The sequence below is a fragment of the Anguilla anguilla genome, chromosome 2 (assembly GCF_013347855.1).
Source record: "Anguilla anguilla isolate fAngAng1 chromosome 2, fAngAng1.pri, whole genome shotgun sequence".
Lineage (NCBI taxonomy): Eukaryota > Metazoa > Chordata > Actinopteri > Anguilliformes > Anguillidae > Anguilla > Anguilla anguilla.
This window is the reverse complement of record NC_049202.1, coordinates 57,683,042-57,709,923: the sequence shown is the minus strand read 5'-3', so window position 1 is coordinate 57,709,923 and position 26,882 is coordinate 57,683,042. Positions and strand designations below refer to the sequence as shown.

Here is a 26,882-nt window from a genome sequence, read left to right as displayed (position 1 = left end):
TGCTATAGCGGAACCGTTGGTTAAATGCACGCAATCACAATAAATGTGTGTAATACGTGTGCTGGGGAAAAAATAGCAAAAGTGAACTAACACTTTAATTTTGTAAATTTATTCATCACAGAAAGTACTTCATTATTACAAGATTCGAATTGTACAAGTCAGCAATAACATGACCACAGTATTTTCTTTCAAATATATGCAAATACACAGTATGAGTGCATTACAGATTCTAGCAAGCTGGAATGAAAGAATCAATGTAAAAAGCAGCCATGGCAGGCTTATTTCAAAGCACAGGTATTTGAAAGCATGCTGATCTTTACAGCAGTGGATCTCTCGTCTACTTATTGAATACTGGTTCTCACTCATATCTATCTGACCGTGGGGATCAAGGAGATCAGCCCCACAGACACGGACCAGGGCAGAAGCACTGTTCCCTAGTTCCTGCAGACCTGATGACCAGGTCCTTGATGATCTCCACTGTGCCAAAGAGTGGGTAGAGTTTATCAGTGAAGGTCTCGTTGTAGGTGAAGATGTGAGAGCGCTTCTCCACATCGTAGAAGGACAGCTGGCCCTCCTCGTAGTCGAGGTACACGCCCACCTTGCGGGGGACGAGGTTCGGGGAAAGAGGGGTGAAGGGCACGGTCAGTGCCTTCAGCTCACTGCCCCTCTCCAGCCGCAGGGTCAGGTACCCGGTCTGTGTGTTGAGGGACTTGTAGCCCTTCCTCAGTGCCGACTCCTTGGCCACACCCAGACGCCAGTCCCTCTCGCCCACCTCCACCTCCCAGTAATGCCGGCCAGAGGAGAAGCCCTCTGTGCCCACAGCGCACCACCACCCGTCAAAGCGCTGGTGGTGGTTGGGTACGTCCTTCCTCTCAAATCCGCACCGCATCCTCTTGTCGTCGTGCGAGATCACCAGGTCAGGGTTGGCTGTGTCTGGGTCAAGGGTCACCTCCACTGCAGGGGGTGGATGAGATGACAGGAGACATAATAATCAAGGTTTGCCATTGAAGCAATAACCATATAAAGTTACATTTTTAAAAATTTTTAAAGTTTAAGTAAACTTACCTGCAGCATCACAGATCCAGTTCCATACTGCAAAATAGAATCAAAAATGTACAACAACAAAAAATGTTCATGTTGCCACATTTATCTTTCTTGCATTTACATCATTCTTATCCTCATAGTTATCACATCTGTGTGGGGTTTCACCTACCAGTATGCGGAATGTACTTGGCTGCATCTGAAAAGAAAGCAACAGATAGACTCAGGAGGGCTTGTGACAGGTAAGTGTACAGCCACTTCAGCTCCTTATTGTGAATCCTTCAGTTGAAATAAACAATGTCGTAAAACAATGCCTTTGTTTTTTTTTTGCTAAATAAAGCCAGCTTAAAATTTCCAGTTTACCCATGACGCATAAGTGCGATTTAAATAATATATTAGATTGTTTAAAACTACTCCAGAAGTAAAAACTCTGTACACACCAATGTTCTGATTCCTCTGCTTCCTGGTGAGCCACTGCTGGGGAATGGTTTCCTGTAAAAACACAGACTTAACTTGGACAGTGTTTGTCTATGGTACGGACACACAATGAAAAGGGTTTAATTTTTGTGAAGTCTTAATGGGCCCATGTTTTCCATTAATGTGCTCCTCATGTCATATATGAGCTTGATGCGCTTTACTTTAAGGGGCTGACCTTGTCCTCAGCGACTTTAAGCACAGCCCATATAACCAGTTCCATAGCAGGCAGCAGGTTGGGCAGTCGGCCCTTCCGCCACTGGGTCTCCAGGTCATCCAGCATCAACAGCACGGGCTCCCCAGGCCAAATGCTCCGCTGAAGGGGGACAGGAGGCAGGAGCACAAAAAAAATCCTGTTTTTATGTCTAAACAAAATTCTCTCGACTTCCAGCATGTCTGTCTATTTGTCTTCTGTCTCCTACAGGGCCCTGTCTGCCAGTGGACTACTGTGCATGAGAGGGAGGGAGGGAGAGAGAGTGAGTGTGTGTGTGTGTGTGACAGAGAGAGAGAGAGACAAAACATTTCCTAGAAGCACTAAGCCCTGACAAATACATTCTGTATATGTACGGAATAAGCCCCCAAACTACAAAACCCCTGCCCTTCTTACATCAGGCTTGGTCTTCAGCTCTCTGGTCCAGTCCAGTATGATCCTCTTAGAGGTCTCGATGTCCTGCTCACTCCCCTGTTCCAGCATATCCAAAAGCTGCCTCTTCCAGTCACGCTTCTCTGGCCAGCCGTCCGTCTGCATGGGTCTGTCCTACAAACAAGAAGCACAAGAGCCACTCAGGCACTTTTCCAGAGCGGGCATGCACAACATAAGCTAAGCCACAACAGAGAGCCTCTGCTTTTCCTTATGGTACTTTGGTACTAAGGCAGAAAAGATGTATAGAAGAATGAGACCTTCAGCTCCATAGGTCACAGTAAGAGAGAAGCAAATATCAGATGAACAATGACCTTCGATCACTTTTGGAGGTTGACCCCCAAAAGCTTGTCATTCTCCCACTCTCCGTGGTCTACCTTGCTCTCCAGCATGGAACCCCACTCCAGGATGAAAGCACGGCACAGCAGGGGGGGCCAGGTGTCCTCACAGGTCCATATGCGTCTAAGAACATCTGATTTCTGCAACAGAGCACACACAGCGTAAGAGCACCAGAGCCGAGCGTGCGTGTGTATGCAGGGGTGTCGCCAAGCCGAGCACCCAGTGTGTGTACGCGGGTGAATGTGTGTGCTGGTGACACGGTGCGTGCGCTTATGTGAGCGCATACCTGGCACACGCGGTTCAGTTCCCTGGCCAGCTCCATGATGAAAAACTGAGTCTCCACAAGAGGCTGCTTCTTTTCGCTCCTGACCTTCTTACGAGACTCCTGCCAGGAGGCCAATAGAAGAAAAATTAAGAAGTGACTGACAGAGAGTGTGTGAGAAAGAAAAGTATTAAGGAACTAAGGACAGAATTAGAGGAGAGATAAAGGGAGGATACTACAACTGAACAATCAACATGTTCAACTTTGAAAGCAGCTTGAAAACTGAAGGCTCCTTTCCACACCCTCCACCCCCCAGCTAATATCTGATAGCCTAAAAATATGACATGACTCACTAATGAGCTCTACTTGTGTATCTGCTCATCCAAATTATGAATAACACCAATGCACAGTTGCATCGTTTATTAATAAATGATAAAATTCCCTAGTCGATGAATGATGCAAAACAAACTGACTGCACCCAGAGATGAGAGAAATATCTCCAGACTGCTACTTATGCAGTGAGGTGATTATGCAGGTGAGCCCTTGATGCTGGAAGCACTCTTCACATGTGTATCATAGGGAGGGAATGTTCATTGCTTCAGTGATTTATGAAATGTGGTTGAGTATGCAAACACAGGATATGAGGTTTTTCCGTTCGGTACCTTGAGTCGTATCTTGAGGTTCTTAGCGGGCTCGATGAGGAACTGCAGGCACTCCTTCATCATCTTGGCAGGTCTGTGGCGTATAGGAGCACAGTGGAAACAGAAAGGTAAAACACTGGTCAGAATGCACGTACAAATATTACTCTGTCAATCTGCTTTTCTCTATAACAATACTCCTGGCAGTTCATGCTCACTTCATTTTTTAAAATCCCACAACCAAAGTGACAGTTCTTCATGAAACAGCTTCATGAAATTGCGGTTCCTTATTTCAGCTGGGTGCTATAATTGTTAGGTGTTACATTGGCATAGCAGGAATACAGTCAGTCCAGTAAGAGAGAAAGTGTGTGCGGTTCCGTAGTCAGTCCACAAAGAGAGGTGTGTGCGGTTCCGCACTGCGCAGATCTGTGTGTCACGCAGCGGATCCACAGAGTCAGCAGGGTGGTTTACTAGGGACTGGCACATTTTCCCACACTCTTCACTTGCTTGAATCAGAGACAACAAAAAAAATGCCACAAGGCAAGATTTTGAAATACTGTGGCACAGAATATTAATCAACTCATTCAAAAAAGGGCAGAATAATCCAAGGAGACCTGAAACAGCAAAAGAGCAGTTTTTCAACATCAAATGAGTCAATGACCCCCACCCAACCGTATTGAATCAGCATCTTTCTTCAGCATGTATTGCTTGGGTGTGACGCCTATCACTTTTTGATCCCCTTTCTAATGCACCGATCGAATTTGTGTCTCTGTTGGTGCCAAGGTTCCCCTCATAACATCAATATAGCCTACCTTCCAAACATACCGCAACTCTCAAACAATTAATTAAAAATATCTGAAGGAAACGGGGTGCGAGCCCAGTTTTGTGTTTCTAATGGAAACACTGATACAAAAAAGGTACAAAAGGAGACCTTCCTTCCAACCACATTACTAATGCCAAGTGCACCGTTACAACGTGAAAAACATGATCTACAAAAAAACGTCGTTCAAAAACTAGTTCTGTCGCAGAGTTTCACAGCATTTCATGATTGAGGGGAGCTTCAGGACTATGTTGTTTTGTAAATACAGAGCAAAAACGATGAGCGCACGAGACAAGCTTGCCGAACTCAGAAAATGTGGAAAGAACGTTATTACAATGTTTGAATCGTTAAACGTCCCTAAATGTGACTGCCAGTGTCAGAGCGAGCTTCTGTGAATACGTTTGCATTTATTGACCCCGCCTTCGAACAGGCTTAAAATGAAGCTGCTGAGGCTTTGCTGTCACCAGTCGCAGTCAGACGCACACGCACGTGTGCATATACAGGGACGCACACTTTCCCCTGAAACCCTGCCACTTATCCGTTTAACGAATTACACTGGGTAACCTTTTAATGCGTGTTCAAAAAAAACTGAGAGTGAGCGAACCTAATGACGAGACCAATAAAGAATACGGATGAAAAGATAAAAGGAGACAAAAATTATGAAATTAAGAAAGCAGGTGGGAAATTAAATGGGGGAATGCACATCTGGTTAATTACCTATGGCAATAGGGTCGTACGACAGTACGGTGAGATTAAAGTTAAATCGGGGGATTAATGCTCTCGCAGTACATTCATTAACACACTACGAGAGTCTTTCCAATTTGGGATGTTGAATATCTGGTAAAATAGTCTACAAAGAAGCGTATAAATAACTTCGGACAAAGGAAATAAAGATTATGCTGTTCAGCAATGCATTTGAGATAACGGGGAGATAAGGAAAACCATATATCTAATTAAATCCAAAAATAAATGTAGCCTCTCTCTGAAACAACATCAACAAAAAAAGTCTGTCTTAGATACCATGCGTTAGGGGTGTGCTTAAAAAAAAGAAAGAAACCATGTTTTCCAAACCGTCAAGGTAGTAGCTATACTACTCAATTTAACAGCACAGTTTTCGAATGTGTATAGCCTACCTCCCAGAAGACGAAAAATTAACCCAACGAATCCCAAACAATCCATTCTAAAATTTCGCACCATAGTCCAGTCCAATTCAAACGTAGGCTAGAGGAATCTGTCGTTTCCTGAACGATGCAGCAAATACGATTGTAAACCTCTATGTTGTAAACTGTTCACATTCGGCTTCGCACCTTCGTCCCGCCGACCATGAACCAAAGCTGACCACTGTCGTAAGTATGAACTCTGACACAATAAATGCAGAAACAGGGGGTTTGCAGCGTTTCATTGCGCTGCGCAATCACTCCCATGCACAGAATAAACTTGCATTGTTAAACTAGCCACATCTGTAAAAATCTGGTCGTCGGAACATACCAAGAAAACTAACTTCTCTGCATTTACAAGCGACGTCACTATTTTCATTTCAGCTGGCAGTTCGTTGGCAAGCGAACCTTAGCTAGGGTATACAATTTCATCACCAGACACACGGCTGCAAACCTAGCAGAGGGAATTCAAAGTCACGCAAAGGTTTAACTAAATCGGCAAAGGAAGTTTGACTTACCGTTGCGGGAATACAATGGTATTTTGCCACAGGTGTTCTATGCACAGACCAAATGAACTCCTCACTAAAAGCCAGCTCGGCGTTGTGTACTGCAACGAGCGTCTGCTATTAGACGGGCAGAGGATCGATCAGGATTCGGGTATCTCCGACAAGTTCACGAAAACGGAATCTAAAAGCGGCCATGTTTGCTGTGGCTATTCTAGCGAATATTTTCAGTTTGCGGTATTTTATGGTGCGCCATTATTTATGAAGGTTTTTTATATACGAGGAAAACATGTATGTATCAATGACTGGAAACATTGGGCGGGAATAATTTTGCTTAGCTTCATCTTTTTCGTTTTGTTTTTCCTTTTTATCGTCTCATCTCCTTGAAATAGCCTATCTCTAATGTCTCTACTCTTGTCCACATGGGGTCGCCAGGATGTTAAGGATGATACAACAAGGGCATTTGATTTTTGGTTGGCATAACATTTTATTATTGGATACACAATTGCTGTAGTTTTTAAATCGTATTCTTAATGCAATGTTAAATATTATTAGTATTTTTTTTAAGTATAGATGTTGTCTTAACAATAAACTAGCTCATAATCATGGATGGTCTCTTGGTTTTACGTTTCGGAATTTTTTTATTTCCTTCCCGGCAGATCAAACCTTGTGCATAGGCTGTCCTGGCATGTAACTAGTGTTTGCGGAAGTGTGCCAGAAATACGGTGCGTTTTGATAGACGTCTGTTTCCAGCAACAAGGAAAAATCATGCCTCCCAAAGACCCGCTGCTTGCCACGCTGAAAGGTATTGTGGTTGTAGGGGCCATTGCGTGTAGTTATGGGGCGGGGGTGTAGCTGTCGCTACCGAACGGATTCACCCTGCATATGGTGTATACTACACACTCATTAACCTAACGGCAGCTGTTTCTTAATTTAATTTCTTAACCTGTGTATTAAGCAGTAAATAAATGTTATCCTATATTTAGGTTTGGCGTAACATAACGTTTCTGTACAGTTAGCCTACTAGCTATCTTGCTTTGAAAGTTAAACGTGTTGGGCTCAGGAACGCGTTTTGCCTGCCCGTGATACCACCAATCTGTCATCAAACTGGATTACTGAAACGCTACAAACTGTAGACAACAGATACTGCCTTTGAAGCCATTCCCCAATTTGGTGCTTTCCTTTTGGCATGCGTTTATGCATGCATAGGCCTACATACATGCATAAACAGGAGACAAGTCGCAGTTTTCAATACTGTTTTCTCAATACTGTCACAGTTGAACAGAGAGGATTAGTCTAGTATTTAAGGTTTGACACAACTTACCTCCAAACCCCCATCATCACATCATGCTACTTTGTCTAATCACATTTTTTTAAATCCAAGATTATGTCTGAGAGTTGTGATTATTTGTTTATCTAGTGTGTATCTTGAGCCTCCAGTCAGATGCGGCTGCCATCACCGATGCCAGTCCTCAGCTCTCCTCCTGCTGCCAGTTGCTGGAGCTCATATTTCGTAAAGGGCTGCAGCGTGAGTATGAATTGATGCCAATCTGTAGACACTGATGGCAGCATATTGAGTCATATGACTGGACACCCAGACTGACTGACACTGACGGAGAAGCGCACAGATGGTGGTTTATTCAGACAGATTGATGCAAGGAATGGGGAACCCCGTCTGAAACTATAGTTAGAATGTGGTGCTTCTTTCTTGTGTGAAATGTGCTAATAATGTCTGTTATTAATTACGTGTGAATTGGGAGTCTCTGTATAATCTGACAACAAATCAGAGTTATTTGACATATGGGTGATACGGTGACAGTAGATGTGTCATTATGAAGTTGTGGAGACACCGTATAGCGACAGAATTGACAGATTGGTGGATTGATGACTACATGGGTTTTGTGAACTGTTTTAGTGATTTTGCAGTAGTACGTCTGCCACAGTGATAATGCAGTGATAACGATGGTGATTTGCTGTTGCATGCCTTCAGAGCCGGTCCTGGGGTTTGTGCGCAGGGATTACTGGCATTGTGTGGAGCAGCTCCTCCAACAGGACACCTGCAGCGGGTGAGCAGTGGGGTCCCTCGTCCCTGCTTAGTTTTCAGTGGCACAGGGTGAACTACACAAGCAGGAGAGTGGACACAACACTAGAAAGCTATATGGGCAGGTAAATGAAATTAAGCACTGTGGCAGCCCTTTCCTGCTCCGTCTCGTCTCTGTGTCCTCACTGCAGGTTGAGTCCTCTCTCTTTGGCAGTGGAGCGGACATCCGGCTGCAGGAAGCTGCTGACCGCTCAGGGCAGGGGACGCTTCTTCCTGAGGCTGGCGCTCAGCCGGAGGGTTTTGGGAAGTGTCGTCCAGCACATGTTGCACACTCCCAAGGTGTTAGAGGTCAGCAAAGCATGTATTCATATGCATTTGCATTACTGTTGATGTTTTAAAAAATTAGAAATTTGTTTAATTGTTCGCTCCCCTCATATTCCAGTGGTACAGTGCTGCCATTTCCATCTTTAGGAATGAGGAGCTTGTGGGTGAGTTTCTTTGTCTTTATTGAACTGATCCCCATAGGGCAATCTAACATCATAAAGCAATGTGCCCTGAAATAACGACAACTTAAGTTGGGGAAGCAGGAAGGAAGCGTATATGTTTTTATTCTATCTCCACCACAGAACCTTTCCTGTCTCTATTGCTGGTCCTGTCAGAGATGGATTTCAAACTCAACATTGAGGTGAAAATATTATTAAGTCTCTTCTGTCTTTTTCCACTTTGCCTCACTGAACTGCGTCTGAGGTACGTAGGAGTAGGAATCTGAATGTTTGTGTCACCATATCACTACATTTATATTTTTACACATTTTGCTCTTTATTGGCCTGGCACATGGAATGGAACATATTGTATTGCACAAAAAATGTAATACCAATTCTCCCTGAATGGGAACGCCCATTGCATTTATGAACCCATCCTATAACATCATCTGTATTCAGCAGGACACAGACTAGCATGTGTGTCCTCCAGAGCGCATGCAGCCATCCACTGGCACTCTACCGTCCAACACCTGAGCTGCACAGTCATTTGCACCATCTGTAAAGCAGCTGCACATTCTGTAACGCTAGCACAGGCAGAGCACATGCACACGGTCAACTACAGGAAGTGTTATTGTGGAAAAGGGAGCTATTGGACCCTTTCCATCCCTGGAGGGGAGGGGGGGGATTGAATCACTCCACAGACTCTCAGACTCAGTCAAACCTAGCTTGCATATTATTGTATTCTTCACCAAGAAGTGAACATACGCCAACCGCCAACCATGACACCACTCTCTGTATTCTTATGTCATTTCAGAACTGCAGCTTCTTGGATGAGAGTTGGCTTTTGCCAGTGAGTTTTCTGAATGATTGTTTCTTTCTCCAGTTTGTTGAAACCCTACTAACAAAAAATATATATTCAAAAATATAAAATCCCAACAAATAGGGAGGCTACAGGGGTGAGGCAAATCTGTGTGTTTATGTTGCAGGTGTGTGAGGTGTACGAGGCAGTGCCATGTCGGGAATTGGGGATGGTGCTTAGGTGAGTTTCAGTCAATGCTTCTAATCCCTGATCCCATTTTTCTTGCACACTGTCATCCATTTTTGTTTTCCTCTTTGTGTCTCTTACCTGTGGGCCAGGTACCTCGGTGGTCGTGTCTTTGTGTTGGATCTAATAGAGGGCAGCCAAGCCCAGGTAGACAGGTGTGCTCAACCAGGTGATGTCATTGATGAGATCAATGGGATATCCCTAAGAAACGCCAGCAATGGACAGGCGAGTGAGAGGGCAGGAGAACACCTCTAGTCATCACATCCACACAACCCATAATCCTACTGCCATTTTGCTTATATTTGTGAATAGGTCCATTGTTAGCCACAACACTGACTCAGCCAATAATAACTTAAGATGGTATATTATTGCCGGTGCCTTCTGCAGGCAGGTGTGGTGCTGGCAAGGTTGAAGGGTCGCCCGTTGTCTCTGCGTTTGCTTCGATGGAGGCAAGAGGACGGGACAGTGTACACACCCTTGGTAAAACTCCTGCAAGCCCTCCAGCAAGAGAACCCGTCCCTGAAACTGAGCCCAACCCAAATGCCCCACCAACAAGGCTGTGACGGCCACCAGCAGGGACAGTCACAGTGCCTTAAAGAGGGCAGGTACAAAACAGGATTTTTCCTCGTCAGTTCATTTTTTTATCCTATTGTATCACAATTGATTTACAATTGTAAAACACTGAATAAGAGCTGCATGCTGTTTATTGAAATGGTATTTAGAATTACACGTGTATTTTACTGATGAATGATTTTGAAGGTTAGCTTTCATGCCTGTTCTTCCCTTTCACCTCTTTCCTGAAGGATTGTGTACATTGTGCAATACCTTGGAAAGGCAAACATTGGAATGGTAAGTATATTTCATTAGCAAATAGCAGCTTGATTGTATTGGTGTAGTAACAATGGCAATGCATTTATAAATGGCTGTTTCAGAATCTGAAAATGTGTGTTTCCAATTAATATGTGTTTTTATGCAGCATTTTTATTGGAATCTATGTCCAATCTAAATAAGGATAATTGGCTTCTAACCTCTTGCTCCTTGCAGGTGCGAGTAGGCTATTTATTAATGCTAAAAGTTATGTTTAAATTTGTTTTGTGTGAGTGACGTATATGTAATTCTATTTGTGTCTGTTGTCCAGGATCAATAAATCCTATTCTTCAATAGCATTGTATTGTGAAAATGCTGACATACAGGCTGAATGTGTAATTATGACTGCATGCTGTAGCGTGTGATTGAAACGAGCCTGCACCCTGTTTGTGTGTTTCAGTATGGGGGTAAAGAAGTTCTGCAGCAGGGTATTCCCCTGGTCCTGGAGAAGAAACACCCCAGTAAGGTACAGTACAAGGGGTGGGATGGAGTCTGCACCATGCACAGGCGGCAGAGTGGGGCTGGGAGGTATGGAGACTTGTGAAGTCTCCAAACAAGGACACAGGGGATTTATTTTCAGCCTGGTGTGGAGAGAGTTTGCAGACAGCTCCAGTGCTTCTCTATCTGAGCTCACTACCACTTCCTAAAGGAAAAATCCCACCTGTTTAGCATGATCACAAGCAACCTTCCTTCTTTTGTTATCCACACCCTTTTTTGTTTTGGATCCTTTCCAGATAAATTGTTTGCGAAACATGGAGTCACACCCTGTGTGAGGTGCGTCAGTTAATACATGCAATTGGTGGGTGGATGTGAATAGACTTATCAATCTGAGAAATACAGGGTAATGAACAGTAATGCCAATGAAAATAACAGCTCCACTTTAGAATAGGATCACAGCTACACTTTATTGCACGTCTTGACCGAATAGTAAAATTTTGTTTTATAATGTATTTATTCATATATTCTTAATCTTTTGTGCAGACAGTACTGTTTGATCTGAAAGAAACTCACTTGACCTGCACTGAAAAATCAAACAAGCAAGTGAGTGTCCTTATGGATACACATGAATGAATACACATACACAAATAAAATACAATACTGAACAATGCATATTAAATATAATTTACTTCACAATTAATAACTTCAGGTATAATAGGAAACTAGGAATCGTTCTCTATCCCTTGTCGTGTGTGTGTGTGTGTGTGTGTGTCCAGGAACTTTTCCAGCATCACTACCCAGAGATTTCATGTGTGGGAAGATACAGTCGGCCAGACTACACCATCTTTGCCTTCTGTGTGGCGTGAGTACTGACTATGTTCAAAGGCAGGTTTGTACGTGCATGGCTGGTTTTAATTTCCATGAGAACAGCTATGTGGTTTTTTTATTTTAAGAAAAGTATGAATATATAAAGTGTCATGTATTTTATACACTGTTTAATGAGAAACAAATTTCAGTAGGATTGCTTTAATTCATTAAACATTAAAAATATGCCACTAACTACAAGCATGCACTTGAAATCTTGCTGTTACCACTTGATAGGCGGGAAATCAGAGGCAATGCAAAATGCTGTAGAGAAAGCATATCCTCTCTGCAGTCCTCTTCCTCTCTCCTGAGACCTCTTGGAAGCAGAGATGGGAGATGTGTGGGGAAGGGAGGGGTAGAACATTCTGAGTGGTTGCCAGCTAGGAAGATTACAATGTGATTGGCCAAACCCAGATGTTAGCTGAATCCATGATTGGTTGTCTCCTAGAGACTGCCCGGAGACCCCTGAATCAAATGGCTTCTGCTGTGTGGTTCTGCAAGCTGGCTCTGCCAGGGAGTGTGAAGACATTGTCAGCCGTATTGGTGAGTGCAGTGGATGCCTATTTTGAATTTGAATAGGGCCATGGACCATCGTTGGTTGGATGTGCATTGGTAATTGATGCATTACCGTCTCAACAGTAGGATAAACTGATAAATGCTAATTAACAAATGACATCATTTAAGATTCAAAGTCTAATATTTATCTCCAGTATTTTACTCCATCTACAGCCACTGGTTTCAAGCACACAGAGTGGTTTGTGTGACTCCACCTTCCAGGATTCTGCCAATGATTCGGCCAATGATCAGTGACCTTATGCATTCCATTTGGGGCCCCTCAGGAATCTGGTCCACTTTATTGAAGATCTTTGAAATATTTTGAGTAGTAGCAGACACCTCTTGAAATCATGTGCAGTTTTGCTGGACTCATACATTGGATGTTCATTTACTGTGTTCAGCAAGTTACCATTCTATTTTACTGGACAGAAACCTTAAAAGGAGGCATTCCAGATGTTAATCATTCCAGTTTACAAAATTGACCTAACCATTGATAGTGCTCACCATCGGCTCTTTACAAAGTCAGTATTGTATTGAGGAATGATGTGAAGAGGATTCACCTTGTGTAGTTTTTTTCCCCCATTGTGAATCAGTGTTAATGTTAATGGACAGTGTTTTGTTGTGCATTAGAACATTGGTGCATATCATATGGCTTTCCATGTTACCATATGAAAGATGTGATCCAAGCTTGTCCCACTGCTACATGAAAGTCCCATCAACAATTAAGCTTAATTTGTTCAAAATTGTAATAGCTCCAAAAACCTGTAACCACATGTCAATTGTTCTGTAAGCTATGTGATTAAAATATTTTTGTACCAATTAATGCACTTGTCAGTCTACATTGGTAGTCCTTAAAATGAGCATTTAGTGGAGCAGCATGTGCACTTTACAAACCATTTTATACTCAGTTTAGTTTCCATGAAAATGGGGAAGTGTATTCTAGAGTTTGCCTTGAGCTTATGCTGAAACGATACACACACTTTCGTGTTACTCTTAAAAGTACTTTAATAGAAAGACTACAATGTGACAAAACTTCATAAATAGTATTGTAGCTGCCAAGGTTTACATTTGAAAAAAAATAAAAATAATGTATAAAAAGCAGCCCAGAATATACAAGGGGTCCACACTGCTCCTGAATGACAATTTAGTGACATGAGTATCCAGCCATACCCAGACAACACATGGAGAATACTGCACTGTGTGGGGGGGGGCTGGTTAACTGCTCAGAGTGAGGTTATTGCATGAGGGACACAGCAAAGTCAAAGCCCCTCAGAGGCTGGAAGGAGTGAAGGGAGGAGAAAAAAAAAAGAAGCTAATTACATTTGCAACATAACCACTATCCCACCCATGGCATCTGATGCTAACAGTATACAGCCTAATGGGTTTTTTCTTTGCATGTGAAGAAGTTCCCTGCATTTTTATTAAACCATTTAAATTAAAGGTAATTTGAGAAGCATCAAGCTATCCTCTGTAAGAGTTAATAAACCCACTTCTCCACATGAAAGAAAGGAGAGAAGAAAAAAAAAAAAGCCAAATACACAACATATCACTGAGCACCAGCATACAGTCTACAATGACTGGATTCAAGCAACTCAGCCTGTAGTAAAGTTTGTGGAATGATTATAACTTTGATTTGATTTTTTTGTTTAAATACACATTACAAAAACAGGAAGGAAACAAACTCAAACACCCACAAATGTGGTAAAATATGACAGACTGTTCCTGCCTCTTCAGCTTAATTACAGAGCAGCTGAAAAGCAATCTAGGCTCTCTCTCCTCTTATTCTGCGAGCCAGCTGGATATCTTTGGGCATTATGGTCACCCTTTTGGCATGGATCGCACACAGGTTAGTGTCCTCAAACAGCCCCACCAGGTACGCCTCACTGGCCTCCTACATAAAAATAAAACATCAGGGTATGCTTAGGGAAATGGCTTGAGAATACAGGACAATATACACATTGCATGCTAAAAGTGTGAAAAATAGAATGAATATAAATCCAAAAATACACACATTAAGTAAGCTGTAGCACCACAATTCAAAGATGATCACCATTTGCACATACCTGAAGAGCACCAATGGCCGCACTCTGGAAACGCAGGTCAGTCTTGAAGTCCTGGGCAATTTCCCTCACCAACCTCTGGAATGGAAGCTTGCGAATCAGAAGCTCGGTTGACTTCTGATAACGTCTGATCTCTCTCAAGGCCACAGTACCAGGCCTGGGGAGAAAGGACAGAACATGATTCCATCTATGTACCAGGGCATTTAATGGAATGTTTACATCCACCTGCCGTGGCAGAAATCTTATGTTAATAGTTTAGATTTATTATAATGAACATCGTTTATTTATTCATTTTCTACCGACAGGACAGTCTGATCTAAATGAAACACCGAAAGTAGTCTACCAATGGTGGGAGACGTAGCCTACCGATAACGATGCGGCTTCTTCACGCCACCGGTAGAGGGTGCGCTCTTCCTAGCAGCCTTGGTGGCCAGCTGCTTTCTCGGCGCCTTTCCTCCAGTAGACTTACGAGCGGTCTGCTTAGTACGTGCCATTTTTCACCTGAAAGGAAGCAGAACGTCTTGATTATAAATTTATTATGAATCAAAAACATGCTAGCTAGTATACTACTACTCAAACGGCCACAATACCAAAATTTGGTTAGTAGTTACATTTGTTTTGTGCAAGTGGCATCAAAGGCTTGAGTGACAAAATCCCGCCTTATGAGAATATCCAGTACTTTTTAAATATTTTCGGCTCGGCTTTCACCAGTCGGCTGTTAAATCAGCTCAGTCATCCACATAGTATGCTAGCTACATGGCTAACTGACCTATGTGATGAGCAGCCAATCGTTTGACCAACACCAACTGTGTACTACAATCGTCTAACACCATTAATGCAAGACTACGTCATAGACTAAATTCATTTCTCCAGATTATTATTTTTTTGGAGTTTCGCAACCAGTACTTTATTTTCATTTCGAAAATCCCCTTCTCCCAGTCACTCAGTCTCGAATACTTGTGCTGCTGGGAAGCTTCTGATTGTTACTGGCGCGTTGACGCAAACTATCTGATTATGAATACACCGCGGTATACATTCCCCGCCTTCACGGAGAGGCCCAGTTCCCAGATGATCTTACCCTACGTAAATTGCCCTGCGGTCTTTGTTCGTTTTTTCGTTGAGCCAGAAACATTGACGTCCCGCTTAAACGCCATGTTTAACTATTGTAACGCGCCAGATAGCTCACAGCTTCACAAACTGCTTGCCAATTCTACATTCTCCAGCAAAACGCTTAATCCATTATTTCATAATCAAACCGTTATTAAATTTTTCTGAACAGCATCACAAGTTATCAGTCTTATAACGTTGCTACTTCAACTAGCTAGCTTGTTAGCTTACAGGCTATGCTACTTCGAGCACAGCGACTGTGTCCCTTGTAAGCTAGCCATTCTGAAAACTCCACAGATCCAAGAGGACGAGGTTAATAGACAAGGTGTAATCGCCACAAAAATCAGAACAATGAAATGCTAGATGGCTAAAACGATGACTGATTACGCGAATAGCAATTAGCCGATTAATGCAATATTTCATGACTACCACTACCTACAACTAATTCGATCACCCTGAAATTCACATTCAACAGTATTTAGAAAGACGTGATGTAAGGAGAAAAGCTAACGTGGGTCACATACCTTATTTTTATTATATCGTCAATAGGCAATGTTCCAACAAGCGCCGCAACCACTCACCCTTCGTCTGCTATACGAAATTCTATTTACAAGCGAGAGAATGAAAATTTATAGCTTTGCCTGACGTCATTTAACTTCATTTTTCAAATTTCGGTCCCTGGTCGGTGGATGATTGGATTATCGTAAAAGACGTCGTATTCCTATTGGTTAAAAAATGTAGCTATTCCATTGGCTTTCAATATCACCATTCGATTGGTTCGTTACGGAGGGTGAACTACCATTTGAGGACTACTGTCACTCTTGAACAAAACGCTGGCTAAAAGCAGTGTTCGCCCCATGTGGGCGAAGTGATATAAACATTGCAGTTTACGGTCGAATTTTAATTTTATTTCCTGTTGCGAAGCCTATACATGGAAACGACCACATTTGTGTTAACGTTAAATTGAGAGAGTAATACTGTTCCAATTGTGATCGGACCGTAGTCAGACCGTGGACGAACTGTCTCTAGTCTATCAATTTATGTTTTTCTGACGTGCTATGGCACCGCAGTCATTGTTTCTGCAGCAGTCTTGATAATATCTATCTCATGTATCAAACCATAAGATAAGATAGACTTTATTGTCCCGAAGGAAATTTGTTTTAGACACATCTGGTGCTTGCTGTACGAAGACAGTATACATAATAACACAGGACAGCACAATACTGAACTCCCAGTAGTCTAGCAAAACCAAAAACACCAAGCACAACTAATGGAAGAGGGTTTCTGACTGTAGTGTTTGTCAGATGAAGATTCTGATATCGCTGACATAGGCACAACTGTTATTATTACGTTTCAATCCAACTCTCTTGCTTATCTTTTTACCACAATAAACCATATTCGGGTAGGCTTCGCAGCTAAGAGGATGCCCCTGATGCACTGTGCATCCGCATCAAATGAGGTTATGAGATCTTTCAACAGCCCACCAGGCAATCGCATTGTTTAAAAAACAAACAAAAAAAAACAAAAAACACAGATCTGAAATATAGCCAGTTCGAGCAAAGTCAGAGAAACAACCAATTTTAGGAGCACCCATAAAGAGCCCCTGGTGGTACGATGTAAATACCACGTTCGCCTTGACAAGCAATCCAGTCATCATTTTTTGTTTGCTTGACGAAAGGTTTAACTACAATATCACAGCACCTTTGAAGGGCAAATTTGTTTGCCTTCCTCATTCTACTTATAGCCTTTTGACTGCTTCATAATTAATATGTGTTCAAGGTACTCTATTTTTCGGTGAAGATCAGTAATATTATTTTATGGATTTGTATCTGTCGAAATAAGTGAACAAAAGCCCTTTTGTTTGAAATCCATTCATGCTGCCATTTTAAGGGTGGCAGTACAGCAATCCATGAAATAATACTGACGGGACTTTGAGCTAAAGCTTTTGTTGAAATAAAAATAGGCATTTGTGAAAAAGAATACTATGTCATTCTTAAAATGTTAAAACGTTAATGAATGACTCGTCCAACTGATTAACTTGCAGCCATCAGTAGTTCATGGATGGAGCTATGTCGAAACACAACACTCAAGAGCAATACGCTTGGCCGGTTGAGGAAACCTGCAGGGGTAGACAGAGGGTTCTGACCGCACAGTTGAGTGGAGCTTGCTTGCTGCTATAGTTTTCAGTCTTTGCCGATGTGCACGGTTACTTGACATGGTTATGCGGATTTTATCATTCATTTTATAGCTAGGTATATGTGCAAACAGTCATTATTATAACTTTACAATGTGAAAACCCTAATTCAAGGACGTACTGCTGTCTACTTTCCGGTCAACTGATTGCAGCTAGAAAAGGTTAGTGGAAGGAGATATGACTAGCTAACATGTATCGAATCAGCTGACTGTATGTGAACAGGGAAATTATGATGTAATTTTTTACGCATGTGAATTTTTTTCTTTTTCAGCCGCCAGGAGTTATATAATAGGCTTCCGAATGCCCTACATGTTAGCTAGCCAAGGTAGGCTATGCGCTAGTTAGCAAAATGATAATATCAGCTTCACCTGGAGCAAATGTGTGTTTCATGAAAGCTTTCTCACACGGCCCCTGTTCAAAAAAGATGTGTCCAACAACATGTAGATTTACTGTTGTTTTTGGTGCATTTCGCATTTTTATTATAATAAAAACACCGGGTCGTCTAAGGGAACTACACGTCCCATAGCTCTACACTATTACTTCGGCTCGGGGCTTCCCCTTCCTTGTACCAAGCGCAAGCGCAATTCAAAGAGGAATGCGGACCTCGAAGCTCACAGAACAGTAATAAAGAAGGCAGGCAGAGAAGCCTTAAAAAGGAAATATGTCGAAAGCTCAAATACAGGCAAATTCCTCCTCGGGGGCTACAGCCACCGCTGGACCTTCTTCTTCTTCCTCTTCCTCGTCGGCAGGCGGCTCGACGTCTCCCGCTAACGTACTGCACGTACAGCCCGAAAAACCGCAGCACTACACGTACGTAGCTAACACACCCTCACGTGCGCTGACACGCATAGGCCATAGTAGAACACCTGACGTGGCTAGTGAGCAGAAGTTAGTTAGCTGTCCATAGCTAACTGTTCGGACCTGATCCGCGTTGTTTAAAGAGGTCTATTCCGATTCCTACTAACCCACACCGACCCAGAGTAGTTGAGGCCTAATGAGAATTTGCATTTGGTTCAGCCCAAAAAGTAGGTCGTGGGTGAATCCGTGATATGGAGTGGGTTTGTTCTCCGTGATGAACTTGACATCATTAGTGCATGGAAATATTTATATTGTTGTATGACTACAAGTTTATAGTTCTTTCTCAGTCTACAAGACGGCTGTGATAATGGTTAGAAGACAGCAGGACTGAAGTTTCAGAGTTTTGGTATTTTGTATTTCCCTGGCATATGTTGATGAGATGAGAAATATATAGACTACCATACTTTTTCGCGGGTTATTAACAATTAACGGTTTGAGAGCATGTAGTCTAAAATATGAGCGCATTGGGGAGGGGACACAGTCTAATAAATAAGTCTGTCTGTAAAAGTATCTCATTGTGGCCATATGGGCAGACAATGTCTTGGCTGTCTGTCATATGCTTTTATATTTTCCCTGTATTATAGATAGACTACCCTTAAAAGTTAAGACACATTCACAGAGTTCTTTGTATAATATTTAATTCTTTATTTATTTATTGCATATGGTATATGAAAATGAACACATACGAAAATTAAAGGGACAGTTAACTTTCTGGTATTTTGTGGATACTGTTTTAATTTTATTGTATGTTTTCAGTTGCCCCAGACAGTTTTTGTGTGTGATGAAAGCTCTTTAGATAAGTGTCTGACGATATGTCTGATTTACAGTGGCAGGTATGTTGTTGTACAAGCTGCTTTGGAGTGACTTGAATTGTGTTTGCTTGCTTTAGACCGGGAACCCCAAATGCCTGATAGCTGTCACTGCAGGTCACCCGAAAAAATATTTCACACTCAAAAATTGTCTGGGCCAACATACGTAAAATTGAATGTATAAATGTACTTTGTAAATGACAGATTATTGCACAAGCATTAAAGAATGGTTGAAGGTTATACGAGGTTAACATTGATCCTGGCCTTTCATTCCTTCTCCTCATCCCTGTCTTTTTCTCTCTCTCTGTCAGGTACCTGAAGGAGTTCCGCACCGAGCAGTGTCCTCTTTTTGTACAGCACAAGTGCACACAGCACCGCCCCTTTGCCTGTTTCCACTGGCATTTCCTGAACCAGCGCCGTCGGCGACCTGTCAGGCGTCGCGACGGCACCTTCAACTACAGCCCAGACGTGTACTGCACCAAATACGACGAGGGAACAGGCACCTGCCCGGACGGAGACGAGTGAGTCAAGGGTGGGATGAGGTCGCACCTCATGAAATATTTTTTGGATGGCAGGGTGAGATTAGGTGGGTGATGCTGAATTGTTCATAAGTATTTATTGACTTAGGTTTGAACACATGTCTCTTTTTTATGGAAAAAAAAAAACTTGTAGGAGGCCTTCCAGAAAAGGTCAAGGAGCTGAAAATGTAGAATGGATACTTCCCCATCTGTTGTTGTTTCTCATGTCATGCTTTTCTCTCTGTTCCTGTTTTACCTGTCAATTGCAGGTTATTTTCCCATAAAGTAATCTGTCAAAATATTCAGTAAGATACCTTTCAGAAAGTTAAATACAAATACATATTTGTATTGAATACCATAATGAACTGTTATAAGTGCCGTTGAGCTGTATAGATGAAAAGACTGTGTTCATTTGATTAAGAGATCAATTATCATGTTTTACATCAAGCCAACTTGAACCGGTGCAGAGGTCATTGTGACCTGACCCTTAGCAGTAAAAGGCTAATGGATAGCAGTAAAATGGTACTCAAATGGCACTGGATGGAACCATCTTTCCACATGTAGAATCCTGAATGCATTCTAAATTCCACCCTGTGAGACAAATGGAAGTAGAAATAGCAGCAGAGCACACAACAGTCCTAAAAATGTTCTTAGCTTCACTTTCGTTATTTTCTTTATTGGCATGATTGGAAGTTACATGAGTTTTTGTTTTCTCTTCAAAAATATAAGAAAACAACCATTCTTATACTATTCAAATTATTTTCGTCTGCCACACTTCCAGAGAGGACCCATCAGGACTGTGTGGGTTCATGTAATTTGTCATTACATCATTACGTTTTCATTAGTTGGCTTGATGTACTGGAGTCTCAATGCACTAAGCAAATCATCACACTATTACAAGAAGTTTTTGGGTCCTGGGTGAAGAGGTGATATGACTTGCTTTAATATCCAGCGTGGTGAGATCTGTAAGCCCTCCTCAAAGAAACAGCAGCTTTATTCCGATTGTTACATTTACTTTGCACATTTAGAAATATTGATGTAAGTTTCCTTTGTGTGTAATTGAACCTTGAGAGGTCATACAGATGAATATTTAAACCTCTTTTGTAACTCCTGAAGCTCAAGCCTGTTTGCTTTGCTGCTTTTTGTGTTGTCAGATGCCCTTTCTTGCACCGGACCGCAGGGGACACTGAGCGGCGGTATCACCTCCGCTACTACAAAACGGGCTCCTGCATCCACGAGACCGACGGCAAGGGGCACTGCAGCAAGAACGGGCCGCACTGCGCCTTCGCCCACGGGTCCCACGACCTGCGCTGCCCTGTCTATGACATCAGGTGCGGCCCGCCGCCCAGCCGCCGCGGCTGTGCTTTCACAGGAGCGCTGCACGGTGCTTCATTTCAATTCAGATGGTCAAAGTGAGTGATGAAATGTGTCTTCACCAGGGAGGTGCAGGTGATGGAGGCCCAGGCTGGCCCGGGGGCTGCGGAGGGCGGCGGTGGGGAGGGGCAGTCCGGACTCGCGGCCAGCACCGCGCTCATCGAGAAGATCCTGAGCGAGGAGCCGCGCTGGCAAGGTGTGCTGTAGCATTACCCGCATTCGTCCAGTGGTTGTAGCACAGCATGCAGGCACGTACATACACTCACATACATACACCCACATATACTCAGCTGGTCACTGTTTGTGTTGTGTTTGTGTAACCTGGGGAACGGCGTGTGAAGATACTCTGAGCATTCTGAGCTCTGTTCTTCTGGTCATAGATAACAGCTACGTGCTGTCCCACTATAAGACCGAGCTGTGCAAAAAGCCGCCACGTCTCTGTCGTCAAGGTTACGCCTGTCCCTATTACCACAATAGCAAGGACCGCCGGCGCAGCCCTCACAAGCACAAGTACAGGTAAAGCACAGCAACACCTGCCTCAGCGATGGTCAGCTTTATAGCACATTGCTGCTTGAACATGAAGAATGATTGATGAAAAGCATTTTCATCAGTATGATTGTAATGCATGTGAAAAATTAATTTCAGCACAGTGGAAAAAAAACATTGAAAATACTTTACATATGTATAAGAGTAAGTATCCAGAGGTATGCCAGTTTCAGTTTTGTGTGTGTGGCATGTGTTATATCATATTATTAACTGGTTAGCTCATTTCTGCTCTCTTAGTATAAAGAGCATTATAATTATACTGACATGAGGACAGAAGAGCAGGATTTGTAACGGTTGTGAGGTGAGGTGTTGAGGTGAGCTGTGCTTGTCCCCTGCAGAGCACTGCCCTGTCCTGCGGTGAAGCACAGCGACGAGTGGGGTGACCCCAGCAAGTGTGAGAGCGGAGAGGGCTGCCAGTACTGCCACACCCGCACTGAGCAGCAGTTCCACCCGGAGGTACTTCCCCCCACCCCCACTCTAAACACACCAGCGCCACACTGTCACAGCCATTTTTAGAGCTCGCAGTAGAGCAGAAAGTGCCAGAGCTGTGATCGGAATTATGATTGAATTATGTTGCACCAGTTAGAGTTACTGTACGATAGGTGTTCATTTTCGCTGATGTCTGCCGCCTGCTGCTCCTGCTGATGCAGTCGTCCTTCCTCTTCCTCTTCTGCAGATCTACCAGTCCACAAAGTGCAATGACATGCAGCAGAGTGGCAGCTGTCCCAGGGGCCCCTTCTGCGCCTTTGCTCATCTGGACCGTAAGCCTTCGCCTCTCCCTCCTTCCTTCCCTCCCTCCCTCCCTCCCTCCCTCCCTCCCTCCCTCCTTCCCTCCCTCCCTCCCTCCCTCTGTCTTCTGTCCATGTTTGTTCTATCTCATCCCCAGCCCCATTTCTCTCTGTCCCTGTCTGTTTCTCTTGCCCATTTGATGCTGGTTGTCTGTGAAATTTTGCCGTCTCTCAGTATTTTGTGTTTGCCTTGTGGTGTCCCATGCAGAGTCTAGCATTAGCGACGACCTCCAGCAGCCGTTCCCAAACCCCAGCTCGCCCCTCCCCTCGGGGTCCATGGCAGATGAGTCAGGGCAGAGAAGTCCCAGCAGCCCCCACGGCCGCTTTGGGGGCGCGTCCTTCACCCCTTCCAGCGGTGTGTGCATAGCAGAGCAAGGACTGCTGGGAAGGGTACTGTGTGAGGAGTCCTCCAGTTTAGATGCCTCCCTGTCACCCTGGGCAGGAGAAGGGGGCTATGGGCGTGCTCCAGGGTTCGAGAGAGAAGACCAGGTGAGGGAAATTATTGGTTAATTGATAGCTGACTATGGAGTAAGTGTGCTTTGAGTGTGCTGGGGACTGCTTGGAAATAGCATGGTCTTTTGATTGTACTATTACACAGGCAAAACTGAAGACGCTGTCTATGGAACAACGCAGCCGGGACATGGCTCAGATGCACAGCAAGCAGGTAAATGCTCACGTTGCTGCCTTCTATATTACACCTGTGCCCAGGAGTCGTCAGCAGCCATTACGGCTCTGTAGTTTGACATACCTGCTTCTAGAGCAGCACCAGTAGTGCGGCAGAACCAATGTTTACAGGTCCCAGAAGCGCCTTACTGATCTCTGTCTGTGTGTTCAGGATCTGCTGGTCTTCCTCCCAGTGGGCAGTCCCCTCAGCATGTCCTCCAGCGTGCCCTCCAGCCTGGCTGCCACGCCTCCTAGCCCCGCCCCTCCTGGCCCCTCCCCAGGCATGAACGCCAATGCGCTGCCCTTCTACCCTACCAGCGACACTGTGGAGTCTGTCGTGGGTGAGTTGTTCCTGGGCGCATTATGAACATCCTCAATGTACTGCCATTTGATATACAGTAATTCATTTAAACACATGTATTGTGCACACAGATCTCGGATTGCATCATCCCAGGAGATATTATGTACATCGGCCTTGATGCTACAAAGGCTTGAAACTAAATTACAGTCTATAACTGTCTTCCCTGTTATGCTTGTGTCTGACAGAGTCTGCCCTGGATGACTTGGATCTGAATGACTTTGGTGTGTCTGCTCTGGAGAAGAGCCTTGACAGCAGCACTGGAGTGTCCAGTGTTGGGGTCATGTTGGGTGAGACTCATTTTTACACTCAGTCCACATTCCCCCACACTCTCCCTTAATTGATCATTTTACGTGTCTTTTGAGCAATTACAAATCAGAACCTGACATTATGTGTTATCGTTTGTCCCATAGGGGGGAGCCAGCTACAAAGCTCAGCGCCGGTCAACATTCCCGGCTCGTTCAGCAGTTCCGGGCCATTCCGCTCACCCTCACCATCCCCACCAATCAGAGCTCTTCCTTCCCCCTTCCTCTCTGCTCACCTGCCACAGTCCAGCCAATCAGAGGGCAGCTTTCTGGGGCCGTCACACAGCTCACTGGGTCGGTTGGATCATTTAGAGATTGCTTGTGCAATTTAAATTAAGATTGTTCAGTGGTTTTTAATCAAATTAGCAAAACCTGTAGTTAGGCAACCGTCACAGCAGGAGCGCTTTGTAGACCCAAGCCCAGAGCAATGATATAGTAACTCATTTTTTATAGACAGCAGTTCAGTCACAAATAACTGGATAATAATTTAGATTTTAAGCACTAATCTGAAATAAATGTCTACTAATTTCCAGGTAAAAATAAATGTTAAAATGACTGATGAAGAACATATTGTGGTGAGAGGTACATTCTATTTCTGTGTTCAATTCTGAGGTCTGCAGCTGACATTTTATTGTTGAGGAAACGCAAGTCTTTGGTTCTCTGTAAGCTGAGTGATGGACTGATTCACCACAATGCAGGAAAGGATAAAAAAATAGTGATGAAGGAGACCTGTTGCTCTGAATGTAGTGAACCTGGGTGAAGATTGTGGCCTCTGCAGTGTGTAACCAATAGCAGCTCATACTGTTCTGTTCAGAAAGAACCTGTGGGAGTAAGGGTAGCTGGAAGCTGCCACAGAACATGCAGTCAGTCATCCAGTACCGGCAGGGTGTCAGGCCAGCCGCCGGCAGCATGGTCTGTGAGGAGTGTGACCGTGCTGCTCTGTCCCGCAGGCCTGAACGGGATGAGCAGCAGCATCTGGGAGCACTTCCCCCCGGGGCAGGGCTCTCCCGGCACGCCCCCCGCCCTGCTCTCCTCGGGACTGTGCGTGGAGACGGCCCGGCTCAAGCAGGAGGTGGAGGAGGCGCACAGGGTGCTGAAGCACTGGGACCACAGCTGGAGGCAGATGGCCCAGGTCAGAGAGGGAGGAGGCCGTGCGAGTGTCTGCGTGTCACTTTGTGGCTGTAGCAGTGGGCAGATTCAGTGTGAATGCCCTCTGTCTTTCTAAGATGAGTTTTGTAAGATGTGCTCTTCCTGCCTCCCTCGCAGTCGTGGGCGGTGCTGAAGGCCGATGCCGAGGAGTCGCGGGTGCTGGCGGGCCGGTTGGCCGTGGAGGCGGAGCGGGCGCGGCAGGCGGAGGAGGACGCGCAGCGGCAGGCCACCCTGCTGGAGGAGGCGCTGGAGAGTCTACGGTCGGGGGAGAACCCCCACCTCTCCCTCCACCACCTGCAGCTGCTGCACCGCCTGCCACTGGAGGCCATCTGCAGTCTGCAGGCCCAGCTCTGCACCTGCCTGCACACGGTGGAGCAGGTAATGCCCACCACACCGCACCGCACACCTGCACACAGTGGGGCAGGTAACGCCCACCACACCACACACCTGCGCACGGTGGAGCTGGTAACGCCCCCCGCACCGCGCACTTGCACACGGTGGAGCAGGTAACGCCCACCACACTACACACCTGCACACAATGGAGCAGGTAACGCCCCCCGCACCGCACACTTGCACACGGTGGAGCAGGTAACGCCCACCACACCGCACACCGACACACCCGCACATGGTGGAGCAGGTAACGCCCACCACACCAGCACATCTGCACAGCAAGAGCTGCATCCTGGGACGTTCCACTGTCCACTGTGAACATGATCACTAGGGTTTGATTTAAGAGCTGTTAAGTGCATATTTCAGACTAGAGGAAGAACTTCCAAAACTTCCAGAGGATTTAGCTGGCTGTTGTGACTTCTTATCACAAGCCATTCATGAGGACTAACATAACTGTTACCTTAAGGGAGAACTGCAGACTCCCTGCTGTCTGTCTGAATCACATTCCCTCCTCACCCTCTCTCTCCTGCTCCATCCCTCTCTCAGGCAGTATTCAGGAAGCAGAGACTGTGCTGTCTGGTGTGTGGTGAGCAGGGCTCGGTGTCCCTACCGTGTCAACATGGGCTCCTATGTGAGGGCTGTGCCGGTTCCTCAGAGTGTCCCCTGTGCACAGAGCACCAACAGACCCTGGGCCTGCCCTCCTGACTCCGCCCCTGCCGGGCCACCTGTCCCACTGGAGCCAAGCCCCGCCTCCACTGCCGTCCTTAGAGGAAGCCTGCCCCGCCCCAGTGCCAGCAAAACCGCACTCTGCCCCACTTCACCTCCAGTGGAGTCCAGCCTTCCCCCATTTCTCAAAAAAGAAATGTTTAACAGAAAATACCCTTGTCTCCTTCTATGTTCTACTTACCTTTCAATTTTTCACTTTTTGTTGGTCCTGGCACAAGATTGTAAAAAGAAACTGACAAAATCAGTAATAGTGCTAAAGAAAAGTACAATGATAGCAAGTATACAGATCTCCCAGTAGAACTGGTTGTTTTAAACCATCTCAGGTTTATCAGTTTGTTTCATTACCTATGTATGCCAATAGGACAATGGGAACATGGCAACAAAGAAAGCAGACCTAGAATATTCAATCATTGTGTATATTTTTCATTTAAAATGAAGGTTTCTTTAACTATTCACACCGAACTGTATTCTCAAACAGACATTTTCTGTTTTTTAATAATGTTTTTGGACTTGCAGACATAAAACATTGTAATTATTTTGGTATTCAGTATCTTCAGTTGTCGAATATTGTTAAATGATTTAATATCTTTCCACTACAGAGAGGTAAGAGCCTCTTGCAGAAAGCAGTGGCTAGCTTGTGTGAGCTGCAGTGTTTTCGGGCAGGTTCCAGGGTGCAGGGGGAGGGGGTTTGCCTTGGTCCTTGGTGCAACACTGTGGGTGCAGTCACCACCACCTGCTCTGGAATTATTGAACAAAAAGCATTTCTTTTTTTGTTTTTGTATTGGAAAATAAACAAATGTATATTTTTGGATTAAGCAATCCGTGTGGTTTTATTTTAAGGTGAGAGCTGCTTCTTAGTGGCATGCTTTAC

General features: G+C 44.4%; 4 protein-coding genes across 9 annotated transcripts; 2 read left to right on the top strand and 2 right to left on the bottom strand.

Moving 5' to 3' along the window:
• Positions 1 to 93: 93 nt before the first annotated feature.
• Positions 94 to 7,362, bottom strand: LOC118219451 (butyrophilin subfamily 3 member A1-like). 3 transcript variants are annotated; one of them, XM_035402615.1, is made up of 10 exons: positions 7,199 to 7,362; positions 3,419 to 3,491; positions 2,781 to 2,879; positions 2,533 to 2,634; positions 2,123 to 2,272; positions 1,694 to 1,831; positions 1,482 to 1,533; positions 1,214 to 1,240; positions 1,066 to 1,092; positions 94 to 954 (listed from the first exon to the last, which is right to left on the bottom strand). In XM_035402615.1, the coding sequence occupies exons 1-10, from the start codon at positions 7,213 to 7,215 to the stop codon at positions 395 to 397; spliced, it is 1,245 nt and encodes a 414-aa protein (XP_035258506.1). In that variant the 5' UTR covers positions 7,216 to 7,362; the 3' UTR covers positions 94 to 394. The 3 variants fall into 3 exon arrangements, with proteins under 3 accessions (XP_035258506.1, XP_035258507.1, XP_035258508.1); XM_035402616.1 differs by lacking the exon at positions 7,199 to 7,362 and adding an exon at positions 5,890 to 6,010; XM_035402617.1 differs by lacking the exon at positions 7,199 to 7,362 and adding an exon at positions 5,348 to 5,546.
• si:ch211-250n8.1 lies at positions 6,028 to 13,675 on the top strand. Of its 4 annotated transcripts, none has more exons than XM_035402614.1 (17): positions 6,028 to 6,121; positions 6,534 to 6,679; positions 7,295 to 7,402; positions 7,865 to 7,940; positions 8,107 to 8,263; positions 8,358 to 8,403; positions 8,542 to 8,600; positions 9,212 to 9,247; positions 9,384 to 9,436; positions 9,535 to 9,667; positions 9,830 to 10,047; positions 10,246 to 10,291; positions 10,710 to 10,775; positions 11,291 to 11,350; positions 11,524 to 11,609; positions 12,060 to 12,154; positions 12,341 to 13,675. In XM_035402614.1, exons 2-17 carry the CDS (start codon positions 6,643 to 6,645, stop codon positions 12,373 to 12,375), a joined length of 1,311 nt encoding a protein of 436 aa, XP_035258505.1. In that variant the 5' UTR covers positions 6,028 to 6,121; positions 6,534 to 6,642; the 3' UTR covers positions 12,376 to 13,675. The 4 variants fall into 4 exon arrangements, with proteins under 4 accessions (XP_035258505.1, XP_035258504.1, XP_035258502.1 ...); XM_035402613.1 differs by having other exon boundaries at positions 6,073 to 6,165; XM_035402612.1 differs by having other exon boundaries at positions 6,106 to 6,347.
• Positions 13,154 to 16,008, bottom strand: LOC118219452 (histone H3.3A). The gene is made up of 4 exons (XM_035402618.1): positions 15,858 to 16,008; positions 14,593 to 14,727; positions 14,230 to 14,383; positions 13,154 to 14,057 (listed from the first exon to the last, which is right to left on the bottom strand). The coding sequence occupies exons 2-4, from the start codon at positions 14,718 to 14,720 to the stop codon at positions 13,929 to 13,931; spliced, it is 411 nt and encodes a 136-aa protein (XP_035258509.1). The 5' UTR covers positions 14,721 to 14,727; positions 15,858 to 16,008; the 3' UTR covers positions 13,154 to 13,928.
• A 1,903-nt stretch (positions 16,009 to 17,911) lies between these two features.
• unk (unk zinc finger) lies at positions 17,912 to 26,822 on the top strand. The gene is made up of 15 exons (XM_035405002.1): positions 17,912 to 18,337; positions 19,506 to 19,715; positions 20,867 to 21,043; positions 21,152 to 21,282; positions 21,467 to 21,602; positions 21,971 to 22,088; positions 22,309 to 22,393; positions 22,629 to 22,909; positions 23,019 to 23,084; positions 23,256 to 23,424; positions 23,630 to 23,731; positions 23,855 to 24,040; positions 24,697 to 24,878; positions 25,013 to 25,273; positions 25,832 to 26,822. Exons 1-15 carry the CDS (start codon positions 18,189 to 18,191, stop codon positions 25,988 to 25,990), a joined length of 2,412 nt encoding a protein of 803 aa, XP_035260893.1. The 5' UTR covers positions 17,912 to 18,188; the 3' UTR covers positions 25,991 to 26,822.
• Positions 26,823 to 26,882: the final 60 nt, after the last annotated feature.